A 13687-nucleotide genomic window follows, 5' to 3' on the forward strand; every position below is an offset into this window, starting at 1 on the left:
GAACAAATGTGCCAACAGGACAATTGTGAATCGTCTCTTATAAAACAAGGGCAGGCTCATTCTTCATTTTAGATGATGTGCAAGACAGCACACAGAATAGGATGATACCCATGGAGAACCACTGAGTGGTGGCGGTGGTAGTAATGGTGGTGATGGTGGTGGTAATGGTGGTGATGGTGGTGGTGGTAATGGTGGTGATGGTTGTTGGTGGTGGGGAGCTGTTACAGCAATCTCGTACCTGCAAATGATGAGCACCTGGGCACTATTTGCAGACGACCTAAGACTGGCTTCAGAAGAAACAGATTGGTGATTAAGTAAAACCCTGTCGGCGGAAAATCTGCTCTGGGCATGCTCAGGTCTGTACGTACCTCTTCTCCTGTCAAATGAGCTGTAACAACTTACCATCAACACAGTGAGCCTTCTTTAATGGTCTGCCATTGAGTTTGCTGGGTAGCTTTGAAATGCACTATAGTTCCATAACAATTTAAATTATTACCCTGACACTGCTTTTCTTACTTCCATGAATAAAGCAAGGGTGTGTTCTTTATTCAAAAATAACTACTTGCCACAAGAATTGCTCTCTGGTGCCCTACTTTCCAAAATAAAAATATTAAGGGGCCAGAAACATGGGTCCGTGTAAAGGAGACTTAGTTCTTACTAAGAATAAAGTCACTGAACATGGATTTTTGTACTGCTTCAAGTCTCAAAAGAGAACATTACAACCCCAAAGGACCGCATCACTTGTCTCTTTTAAGAGTTAGCTGAATTGCATTGTGCTGAAAGTGACAGTCTAGCTATGTTCTGTTTGTTAATGTAGCACAACTGTAACTGGCTGTAAGAACTTATCACAAATAAAACTATTTTTGTGCCATTTCTATTTTTCACTTAAACGGCACCAGCTCTTCAAGACTCGGGACCTGTCAAATGTTCTGTTGCCAAGACTCTGCCTGTCAGAAAGGTCAGCATCCAGTACCTTCCAGTTGGGTCCCAAAGGGCCTCTCCTGGTCTTGACTGACTGGAATAATGCTGGGTCTTCATCAGCTTTGTAGTCCTGCAAAAGCAAAACAAAGTCAGAGGTGGAAAAGAAAACCAGAGAAAATTCTTCAACCACACCAGAGCAGCTCTTTGCAGCTCCTGGAATACACAAGAGAAACTGATTATGTTTACCATGTTCTTGCATAAAAGTACGAAAATGCTTCTATTGGACACCAAAGCTTTCAGTTTGGTTCTCTCTGCTTTAACCTATGATTTTAGGCAAAATGACACTATAAGAAGTAATGAAGTCTTGACGAACAGCCTACCATGACTGGTTATTGGAAAGCATGCTCTAAGATCAAATCTTCCAACATTTTCCAACACGTTCAGTGTTTTGATACACATATCGTCATATTCAAAGAATAAAATGTACTCATCTCGGTTCTGGCAATACCCATAGATTCCAGTGGACTACGAACACCCGCTCAAGGGCAACTACCATGACTGGGAGCACCAGCAAGAACCACCCTTTCTGATGCATCCCCAGATTCTCCCACGGTTGGATCTGCAGCGTCTGCCTCCATTTCCTGACCAGCCTCTCCAAACCCTCCTCCAGAGAGCCACGGGGTACACAAACGGGGGCTTCCACGTGGAAGAGCAGCAGGTGCACTCATCACACCCACACCATTCGGTTCGGGCTAGCAAAACCATTCAGCCTTCACTGTCAAAGGAGGTGAGGAAGGGTCTCTAACACTGTCACACGCCTGTCTCCGTTACGCCATGCTACTAGGGAATGACCCTCAAGTTCAGGTGTGATTCAGAAGTCTAGAGTGCGCTCACTCTCTGCTTCCCTTAACAGTAAGTACCTCTTCCTGGCAGGATGGAGGAAACAGAACACATGAAACTCCCTTTGTAATCACACACAGGCATACATACATACGCAAGTTCTATAGATAGAAATTTTTAAAAATTATCTTTGAAGAGCTAAAGTCCAGATTTAAGAAAATAAGAAACACCTTGTAATGGTAACAGTGGACAGAGGTCAGATGGTCAGTTTAAGACACTGACTTCAGAGAGAATTTGTGAACCAGGGGCCCTTCTCCATTGTCATGGAGGACCACACAGTTTGAGGAAAACTCACAGACAAGTCAGATATGAGGAGCTCGGGTGGTGTAGTGCCTAAGGCATCTGACTACTAACCAGAAGGCTGGCGGGGCATTCTACTTCGTAGGGATACCGTCTCAGAAACCCAAGGAGGAGTCGCTAAGAGTCAGATCTGACTCGATGGCACTGAGTTTGTTTTTGGTTTAACACACTAGTAATTGCTAGTAATGCCTAAGGAGAGAGTTATAAATAAATCAGGTAAAGAAGGGAAAATGTGAGGTTCAGGTAGAAAACAAAATGTCAAAGAAAGGCAATTTGGTAAACATGTGGCCCTGAATTCGAAGGTATCTCAATGTCACCTAAGAGGCTAGGAAAGGCCCACCGAGGGGCTAAAATCTTTACACAAGCAAACTCAGCTGACCATCAGGACTTACTGCTTTAAAAGACACAGTCTGGTGTAGCCACAGGCACTGGATCAGTTGCCATCATCCAGCGACAAAGAACTAGGATGAACCGACTGCAAGAAGTCAGACAATTGGAGCTACCTCATGCATCTGGGCACACCGGCAGAAAGTTCAATTACTGTCAGCTAATAGGAATTCTTAAATTCCAATTTAGAGGCACAACCTAAAGATTAACAACTTTACCTCTGACTGAGAAAAGAATCAATCGCACAGGTGGTGTGAAGACCAGGATTCCCAGTGAGAAGTCCGCTCCTCTACTAACATAAACAAACATATTAATGCCATAAAAGTATCTTCCTCTTGGCCCGAGGCTTAGGATTCAAATGCCAAAATGAGCACACTTTTCTCTAAAACTGAATATACTTTTTACATCGCATCAAATAATCACTTTCTGTGTCAGTTTCCTCACTCAGAATCTATTTACTGAACCGCTACCGCACAGAGGTTGAGACGTGGTCTGAGGAGTCTGAGGCGGGAAAAAACAACACACGGTCTGGCTCCTAAAAAGTCTTGTTAGGAGAGAAGCAAACAAAAGGAAGGTGCCTAAACCCACAGAGTACGAGTTAACTGCCAGCAGAGGATGGAGGGAATTTGGGTCAGAATCAAAGCCAAGAGCATTCACTAGGGCGGTCCATTTGACGACAAAAATTAGTCTTTTTTTTTTTCCTTTTTAGTACTAACCGGGGTGTAACCTCACTATGGGCATGACTCTCCACCGCTCTGCACAAAATCTGAGACATTAAGGAGACTGGCTTATGGTGAACAGTAAATACCACGTTTCCTGGATGTACGAGGCATCGGTGATAGGATGCTTCGTTATTTTAATGTACTCTTAAGAAGGAAAACACCCTGCCAATTAAACTAGGACATGTCATAGCTGGAAGACAAATCCTGGTTTTGGATACAGTAAAATATGAAAAAAACTGAGGGACGTTTTAGAATGGACAAAGCAGAGCCAGCACAACTACCTCTGTGGATTCTCAACTTTCCCACTCCAAGAGAGTCAGAAAGAACAAACAAAATCCAGAAAACAAAGTGTGTATAAATATCACTGGGGCTAACAAAATAAAACGGAAGACCTCTAGTAATATTAGGACATGTACCAAAAAAAAAAAAAACCCAACTAATTTAAGAGAAGGAGATTTAAGCTTTGGCCACCATAAAGGACCCTCATGGGGGCAGTAATGAGGTAAGGGGTAACTGGCCCCAGGAGCTCAGCCTGAGAATGATTAGGCCGCCAGTAAGGGTGCAAATGGGAGCACAGGCATTAGGTGGACTCCCTCCACTATACTCCTTCCCAGCCCTGGCTTCATTATCCGGCCACCAACTTCAGGGGCTGTCAATACCCACAATGCCTGGGTGGTGCCAACAGTCAATGACTAGTAATTAAAAAAAAATAAAAAAAGATAAATTAACTGAAGAAAACAGAACAACACTTCAAAATTTCTCTGCTCTCCACCTAATATTCTGGTCTGTAATGTATACTCCTGGGCCCTTCATTATTTGGGTTACAGCTCTCTGAGGTACTTTTCTGAACTATGGATTCACAGAATCATGGCAGCAAAGTGGACCTTAAAAACCACACAAGCTCCTCATTTTACAGGTGAGGAAACCACTGTCCACCTCCCCTAGGACTTCAACACAAGCTTCTTAGTACCTCCGTCCTGGGCTCAACGCAGTACATCACACAGGACGAAGGCAGAAGGGTGGCCACAAGTGCCTGGGTGAATAAAACACATTTTAAAACACCAAGAAGCAGCAGCACCAGACACCCCAAAGTGGCTTTCCCTATAAGGCATGAGTGTGACTATGTATCACATGCGCACACACACACACCTTCTCTATAGTTTTCTCTTGAATACAAAGCAGCAGTCAAGAATCACAGTGAAGACGTAATAAAACCCAATTATTAACAACAGCACCTTAACCTTGACGGGTGAGGATAATTCATCTCGTCAAAACCTAGCGATTTTTGTGCTTTTAAAAATATTAGTTTGAATACCTAAATGTTTATCAATTGAATTTAAGTAGCAAGATTTTAAAAAGCATGAAGCAGGTGCAGTTCCAACGACCTCCATTTTGTATCTCGACAACAAACAGTTAATGCTTTGTACAGTATCGTTTTTGCTACAATTTTATTGTTGGGTGTCTGGTTTGGTCTTTTTGTATTTGAAAACTGGCCGATTTATATCGTATCACAACGAACAAATATATTCCTTCATGTATGACAGTTTCAGCATTCAGAATGCAACCTCAGCTACCAATTATAGCTGCAAATGAGCAATAGTGTGGAATGAGACAGCCTGCTGGCTTTGTTAGTATTCTGTCTCCTCTGGGATCCCATGGGGAAAGGGGAGGCTCTGATGAAGAGAAGCCCTTGGCTCATGGTTTATTGTGCTTGCCACCAGCTGCAGACTTCTCATCTCATTAGTTCTTTCAGAATACTGTGGGTGAAGACAGCTGCAGCCTACTTGATTCTTCAGCTCCTGGGTATTCTGAAGGCTGAATTTGCTATGCACTTTCTGTAATCCTTGGGAAAAAAAAGAAAGCAAATTCACTAGGCCAAGGAAATGTATTTTTAAAATGAGTTTTACAATCATGTTTAAAAGTAGAAAAACCTTATTGCTAAGGTGCACTGTGTCTAAATTTCTTTATGATCAAATTTTAATTATGTGTGTAATGCCCAGAGGCCTGGCTAGGAAAAGGGCTTAGTAAAACCATCATTATCGAGTTAGGTGTAATATCCCTAGACATTACTTGCTCCACCAATACTAGTGCCTCAACAACAGGAAAACAGAATGGTATCAGCATAAGGTAGATCTGGATGGCCGTTAATACAACTCTATTTAATTGAAAACTCTTATTTAAGTGAGAAAGAAAGCAAGGGGCAGTCAAGACATCCTTTGGAGAGCAAATAAAATATAATATGTCAAATAAACGGGCTACTGAGCCTCCACTCTGAAGCCACAGAGTACATTCATTAAAGTCTTATAAATAACTGTTTTCTGTCACTGGAATACAAAAGTTGTGTGTACATCTGTTATTCACTACAGCTCTCGATGGAAATTCTCACCCGAAACCAGATTCATTTTGAAGACAAAGAATATTAGTCGTAAGGATTCTTTTTTAGCACAGTGCCTGCCCCCCATATTTCAACTACCAAATCTGTGCTGAGCCTAACCTAAATGTCTTTGAGTCCAGATTTAACTCATGATTGTGAATGGGAAGTAAGGAGGCAGTGGGGGCAAGGGTTTCTTGGCAGCTAATGGGAAAATCAAGGTGAGCGCCAGCCCCCAGAAAGTGCTTCAAGAACTCTGAGGGGTTGAACCTAGGATTAAGAGTGCCCAAACCACAAACATATGCAACTCTCTGACATTTTCTTATGAAGTATCAGGAGCTGCAGTGGTGCAGTGGTTAGGTGCTTGGCTGCCAACGCAAAGGAGGTTCAGTTTGAACCCACCCGCTGCTCTACAGGAGAAAGATGAGGCAGCCTGCTTCCGTAAAGATTCTAACACCCAAACCCACCCCATTGCCACTGAGTCAATTCCAACTCAAAGTGACCCATAGGGTTTCCAAGGTTGTAAATCTTTACAGAAGTAGATTGCCGTATTTTCTTCCCACAGAGCAGCTGGTGGGTTTGAACTGCCGACCTTCTGGTTAGCAGCCAAATGCCTTACCACTATGCCAAAGCTCCCTTAATGCAAAGATTATGGCTTTGGAAACCTTATGGGGCAGCTCTGTTCTGTTCTATAGGCTCACTGAGTCAGAATCTACTCAACGGCAGTGGGTTGGGTTGGGTTGGGTTTTGGGTATAAAAGGTCATTCTGGAAAGAGAGAAAGAATTCTACAGAGTAAATAAATAAATAAATAAAACACGTCAGCAGGATAGCTGGATCTTGCAGCCTGGTATAAAATGCTTTCCTTTAGCATAAAATGATTAATTTGGTGTCTAGTCAAACAGCTCAAAGGTAACCACCAAGTTTAAGATGTGTGGGTATTATCGCACAACTTAGCAAAGCTTATTTTCTCTAATCACACCCTAAAACTGAAGCCCAGGATGGGAGCAGACACTGAGTTAAGCATGAAGATAAACAACAAACACCATGTATGAGCCTGCCCTGCAGTTTCAGGACTGGGGCTTGTAAAAACAATCCTGGGCCTGGTCACCATTCACCTAGATGCCAAACGAACAACTGTCTGGGGCTGACAAAAGTCAAGCCAGCCTCCAGAGGTAAACCCCCCTTTCCTTAAATAAAAAAAAAAAAAAAGAAAAAAAAAGGTACATTAAATTTTGCAACAGCAAATAACATGTAAAGAGAAACATTTACTAACTTGTTTAAGAAATTGATTTCAACAGTTATTTCAAATGTGCAGCTTTCTTTCTATTTTTAATTACATCTCCCTGATGACTCCTCACCCTCTCAGGTTCCCACAGAGTACCATTAATATAGTGTAAGTAAATCTCATTAATTCAGGCCAGTACCACCTTGGAATTCATAATAATTTGGACAGGGGCTGGGCTGAAGTTTATCTTTGCATGATCTATGAAAAAAAGATTTGCTACACAAATTAATAGAGTAACAAGATCTCAGGAGGGCTGTTTAAACAGTTCAAAAGTGTTTTAGAGCAATTCAGAAGCATTCATTTGCATATAATTATTATGCTAATTACAAATCATTCTTATCTATTCATTAAAGCAGATTCCCCAAAGACCACTAATTGTCAATAACTTGTTGGCCTAGTTTCTCTTACTGAATGTACCTCGGAGGAACAAAACTGCATTAAAGAATATTCTATAATTCAGCCCTCTCATTAATCCTTACTGGCTTCCCACCAATGAATCCTAAAAGCTGAAGATCTGAGCAACTGTAGTGAGAACTGAGAAATGTAGTCAGATCTGCCCGCCCAAACAGAAGACACTATTTTTGAGTAATCTTTCTAATCTCAACCCTCCACAGCGCTGGGGTGATGGTGGGAGTGGGGGTGAGGGCCAGCAGGATGGGCAGAGTTGGTCACAGTGTAGGCTCTGGGACCATCAGCATGGAGGTGGCCACTGTGAGCACCATTCTTTCCCATTTCATCCATATTGCAGCCAGAGAGTGCCCCACTGTCATGAGTACGAACGAAGGCAGGCCCCAAGGCCTTTGGAAGGCTACAAGTTGATAGAGGGAAAGAGAGAAATCAGAAGACTTCAGCCATGGGAAAAAGTCCTGACCCAACACCTGAGTGACAGATGCCGCATCCTACAACACAGCTGGGAAAGTGAACAGATGGGCTCTAGAGGGAGGTGGGTAGGTAAGGCCAAAGGGATCAGGCCCCTGGGGGAGGGGACAGGAAGGATGGGGTTCCTGGATGGCCCAAGACTCATGGACTATTCCACTAAGCAATCCCTCATGGTGCTCCCAAGTCCTCCCCCCAGGAAAGGGGGTCCTGATTTGGGTATAACTGTGTCTTCTGCACAAACAAGCAATATATTTACCATTGGAACACTTATTACTATGTATTTATAAGGAGCTCTGGTAGCATAGTGCCTAAGACACTTGACTGCTAACCAGAAGGCTGGCGGTTCAAACCCACCAGCCACTCCTCGGAAGGAAGGTTGGGCAATCCTACTTCCGTAGTGATACTGCCTCGGAAACCCAAGGAGGAGTCGCTATGAGTCGGGGCCGACTCGACGGCAAATAACAACAACAACAACAATGTATTTATACTATTCACGAAGACAGTCAAACTAGAGACCAATGACTTAGGTTTTAACATTATTAACAAGTCAACTTCATTAAAGGTCCTTCTTCTTAAACATCATCTAATTTGAAACTGTGCATCTCTGAAACATGAGCAGTGTGCTTAGAAAAGTTTTACTGAACATCAAACACACTTATTTCCTTAAACCACAGTAGATACCTGAACACTTGTTAGGTGCCATCGAGTCAACTCCGACTCACGGTGCCTACGTACAACAGAATGTAACACTGCCTGGTCCTTCTCATGTATCAAATCCCTTATACTAAAATGACATTGAAATTTCATGGGCTGAGTGCTCCAGTAACATGTCCATGCTGATTCCTGATTCAGCCTTCAGACACAAAGCTGTGCCCAAGTCTCAGGATCCCATTTAATCCATGAACACCAACTTAAACATTAAATAGGAAATAAATGTTAAAAAAAATTAAACATTTTTTTCTACAGCAAGAGCAAAATTGAAGAAGTACCATCTTTCTTGCTTCTATTTTTGGAGCACCTCTGTGCCAGGCTTCATTTTCTCCCAGGTGACCCTCAGGCCCCTGGAATGAGGGTACTCTCATCACGATGGGCTGGGAGAGTGAACTTCCTTGCCCAAATCAACTGTACCTAAGCAGAACAGCAGGGACTCAGACCCTGCTCTGGCCCCAAAGCCAACCACAACTGTTTATCACAAACATGTCATTTGTATTTTATAATTTTATGTAAGAGCATATACCTGAAAGGATCATCTCAGCCTAGAGAACTTTCCTAAGATGGCACACTGATGAAAAAGGGCCTTGAAAAAGGAATTATCATCACAGTTGCCACTGCTGATGCTGGCTTATGGCGACCCTACGTGTCTTAGAGCAGCACCATGCTCCACAGGGTTTTCACGACTGTGACCTTTCAAAAGCAGACTGCCAGGCTTGTCTTCCGAGGCCTCTGGGTGGCTGTGACCTGCCACCATCTCAGGCAGCAGTCACCCAGGGGCTCTTATAAAGGAATACACTCCAACAAACTCGATTTGGAGCGGCTGATACTAATCTAAAAGAAAATTTTCCATTAAGTGCTCAAAACATTTGCTGGCTCTGCCCAGAGCATTCTTCATTTTTCCCAGAAGAGCTGGAGTGATTCTACATCACACCTCACCTCTATCACACTCCCTACTTTTTTCCTTATAAAACACGGAGGAAATCAGAAATGTATTAAGAGCGGGCTCTAGAGTAAGAAAATCGTTTATGCCAAATTACTTGCACACCTTGATTTTTTTTTTTTAGCGGGCAAAATATGTATATATGTGTGTGTCTATATATATATTTTATTATAATTTGGGTGAAAATTTACAGAGCAAATTTATTTTCCATAAAGCAGTTCAGACACGTTTTGTTTCATGACACTGACTGCAATTCTCCAAAATGTGACAGCTCTCTTCCCGCTTCCTCCTTGTAGCCACCTCTTCCTTGTGTCAGCACCCCTTGATTTTTAACAGAAAGAAAAAAATCCTTAAGATGGGATTTAAGCAAGCATGAAATAAGCACTATGTTATTTCTCCACAAGAGGGCACTGCCATCCAACTATCTATGGGACACTTCAAATACATGGGACGCTAAATCCTCCAGCAAGTCCCTGGGTGGCGCAAACAGGTGACCAGGAGGTACTCGACCATCTGCAGCAGCAAAGAAGAGTGGGAAATGTTACCACATTGCTTCTTAATAAGAACCGTGCTTATATTTATGTGTATCTTCTTTGAGGATGGGTTAAACACTTCAAGAACTCAGTCCAAAAAAGGATCTTGACAACAGTTTGTTTCACAGCATGGCAGAGGCCAGACGAAGCTACCATTTGACAAGTGGGGCTTTCTTCAGCAAAGAAGTATTCCAACAGACAGCTCCAAACTTGTATTTGAGTTGTTTTGTTTCATCCCATCTTCAAGGAGGCAACTGCGCTCACACTCACCACAGGTTAGACACTGGGTCACAATTCTCGCGTCTTTATTATGCACACCCTTTAATAACCAGCTCCTGGAACTCTCTTGCTACACCGGTGGTAGTTACAAACCTTTAAGGTAGACATGAGTGGCTGGATTCATTTGAACAGCCAAAGAAAGAGGCACTCTACTCAGATTAAGTGGCTGTTCACACCCAAGGCAGACAACCAAGCATTTGGCAACCACAGGCTCTCTAGGACTTTCTGAATCTCAGCCATCAACTTCGAATAAACAAAAGCTCTTTTCAGAGCTGCAGGACTGGGGGAGCCCTGGCTCTGAGATGCAGAAATCCCTCCTCAGGAAAGAGGAGGCAGTGGCTGACACACAGGCAGGAGCTTCCTGAAGGCTGGCGAGAGAACCAACAAACTGGCACCATGACCGGCGTCGGCTCCGCAGGGTAATGTGGGGGCTCTATTACGCTGACCTGTAAGAAACTGTCATTTACCCCCTAAGGCAGAAGCCAACAACTAATAACAATTTCATGTCATTTGATCTAAAAGATAACCTTTTCCAGTCAGATTTCATCATCACCTTTTTTAATTCTGAAGATAAAAAAAATCTTACAAAGAAACGATTTTACCATTTTTACCTATCTTTAAAGTGTTCTCTAATGGCACTACAGTCATGAAGCATAGGGTACACCAAGACTATCTACTCAAACATATAAGTCCAAAGAAAGTATGATAGAAAGAAAAGACATGCCCAAGTCCTTCCTAGGGAATAAGAAACAAGCACAGCTTAAAGTGTGGCTAAAACTTACAGGCCTCTAGGACTAAACGCTAAATAAATTAAACCAGGCTTCATCAAGCCCTCAGGCTGCCATTTAGGAAAAAATATGTTTAAAAAGAGCAACAACTTTCTTATACAATACATGCTTATGGTTTAAAAAGAAAGTGAAAAGAGTGTCCACTGAAACACTCAAATAATGGAATGATGTGGTCCAAGTGAAAACAGCTAAATGCATGGAAAAGTAAACCAGGTGTGTCCATATCTAAAAGTGACTGGAACTGCAGAACATCAGGTCCCAGCTCTGCATATTTCTGGCCTCATCTAAAACAGGGCATTGTTCTGCTCATTGAAGGATACTCACCAATTAAACAGAACAGAACTGAAGCACACACCTACAAACCACTTCCCGTCTTACTCTTCACAATCTTTATGCTGGGACTTTACAGCAGCTCAAGCCCTTTACATGAGCCCTGCAATCCCATTAGTCTTCTAACTGTTGTTGTGTTGTTATGTGCCGTGGAGTAAGACTCGACTCATAGCGACCCCTCCGTGGGTTTCTGAGGCAGTATCACTACAGAAGTAGATTGCCCAACCTTCCTTCTGAGGACTGGCTGGTGGGTTTGAACCACCAGCCTTCTGGTCAGCAGTCAAGTGCCTTAGGTACTACATTACCAGAGCTCTAGTTAAAATGGCCACAGCTGTTTATTCAGTAAAGTGCAGGACTCCAAACCTCCCAGCTCAGGTTAACCTTTGACCCTGCCTGTCCCTACAGCCTGTGGCCTATCAATGGTCTCTACCAATGGAGAGAAAAAGCCCCTTGGTGGTCAAATTCCCCATGGTCTTTTTAGAAAGGCAATCAACAAACATCATCATAGTCCACCAGCAACAGTTGGCCTAAACTATCTGTCACTTGGAAACACTTTAATGTGTTCATGATTAAAAATATTGCATTATCTTAACTATTATGGGCAACTGGATGGTGCTTCTTTGAAAAGCTGGAAATAGAAACACCATATGATCTAGCAATTCCACTACTAAGTATATATCCTAGAGGACTAAAAGCTGTGACATGAACAGTTATATGCACATCCATGCTCATCACAGTACTATTCACAGTAACAAAAAGGTGGAAGTAACCTAAATGGCCATCAACGGAGGAATGGATCAACAAACCATGGTACATGCAACAGAAGGTACACACCATTAAAGAACAATGATGAATCTGTGAAAAATCTCCTAACACCGATGAACCTAGAGGACGTTACCCTGAATGAAATTAGTCAGTCACAAAAGGACAGATACTGTATGAGACCATTGTAAAAAGTGAAGGAAAGGGTTTCACAAAAAAAAAATAAATTCTAATAAACATTTGTTAAATGAACAAATGAGAACATGTATGGGTGGTATTCCTTATAGGCATTCACATCAAAGCACTTCTTGGGATCTCCAATCCTTTTATTCTACTGCACATATGCAAATTTCAACATATTCCACTGTTCACCCACGAGGGCCAAGGGGACTGACTGTTGAAAACTGGTGTTTGGGGGGACTAGGGAAGATGTATGAAACAGCAGGCTGCTGCCTTTTTTAAAAAAAAATTATTATTTTTAACTAAATTAAGCATGCTCTTAAGTAACACACTGCAAAGGAAGGAACACCACTGGATAGTGAGAGAGTGTTCTAGAAAGGCAAAAACAACTCAGCAGAGTTGTACTTAAGTCTGGCTACCCATCCACTGGTGATGTGGCTCCAGAAAGTTACAGGGCTCCTGTGGGCTACAAATTCCTTAACAGTAAAAACAAAGGTGGTGTTGGACTGTGACCTCCAACTGAGATTCCTTGTGCTTCCAAAATCCTGGAAGGATGCAATTTCTGCAACCTTCATCATGTGTGCACTAGGGCTAGGTTGGGCTTCAGAAACAGGAGCCCACCCAGGAATCACCTAGAGAGGCCTGCCCTAGAGATTCTGAAGGGCAGGGACAGAGAACCTGCATTTCTAATAAGGTGCCAAGGGGCAGCAGCAGCTTTGGAAAGGCTCTCAAGTGTTTGAGCTAAGGCCCTGGTGAGGCAAGGGTGGAGTTAGTGACCAAGCTCCACAGAGGCCCTCAAGGGCTAAAGAACAACCTCTTAACTTTCAAGGACTGTTCAGAGAACATGACGGTGACGAAACCTATGAGCCCGAATCCACGCCACAACTGGGATTCACGCCGGTACAGACCTGCACTAAGAGCCCTGGTGTGCAATGCTCTCCGTAGGAGAGCAAGCATAGGGAGGTGGGACCTCATGGCTGAGGGAGAAATCCCTGGACTCAGCAGAAAGGGTGGATGGCCCAGGCAGCAGGGATTCCAGGTACAGCATGCAACAGAAGGTACACACCATTAAAAAAAAATGATGAAGGAGGCTAAGCTTCATCACCTGCCCCACCCTCTGGGCTATTAAGGAAAGAACTGTGACTAGTGGGTCCACAGCTTTGCTAGCTGATCTCCCCCAAAGAGCTGCTGACAAGAAGGTCTTCTACTGGAAGGAGATGGTACAGAGCAGCCCAGGGTCCAGTCACAGCAACAAGCCAAAGACCAAAGCCAGGAGAAGGATGTTTGGCTACGTGGGGCAGCCATTAGGGCTGCAGAGGGGACTTGTGGCACTCGGAGCTAACACTGCTCACAGTGTGCTCATATACACACACACATCATGGAGGAAAAAAAAAA

General features: G+C 43.1%; 1 protein-coding gene across 1 annotated transcript in view; it reads right to left on the reverse strand.

Moving 5' to 3' along the window:
• PITPNB (phosphatidylinositol transfer protein beta) overlaps nt 1-13687 on the reverse strand; it is a 122854-nt gene that overhangs the window by 32919 nt on the left and 76248 nt on the right. The window contains exon 6 of the mRNA XM_007947945.2: nt 974-1051. Coding sequence (XP_007946136.2) covers nt 974-1051 — 78 coding nt within the window. The remainder of the gene's footprint in view (nt 1-973; nt 1052-13687) is intronic.

The sequence above is a fragment of the Orycteropus afer genome, unplaced genomic scaffold (genome assembly GCF_000298275.1).
Source record: "Orycteropus afer afer isolate SDZICR_OR568_19922 unplaced genomic scaffold, OryAfe1.0 scaffold00197, whole genome shotgun sequence".
Classification (NCBI taxonomy): Eukaryota; Metazoa; Chordata; class Mammalia; order Tubulidentata; family Orycteropodidae; genus Orycteropus; species Orycteropus afer.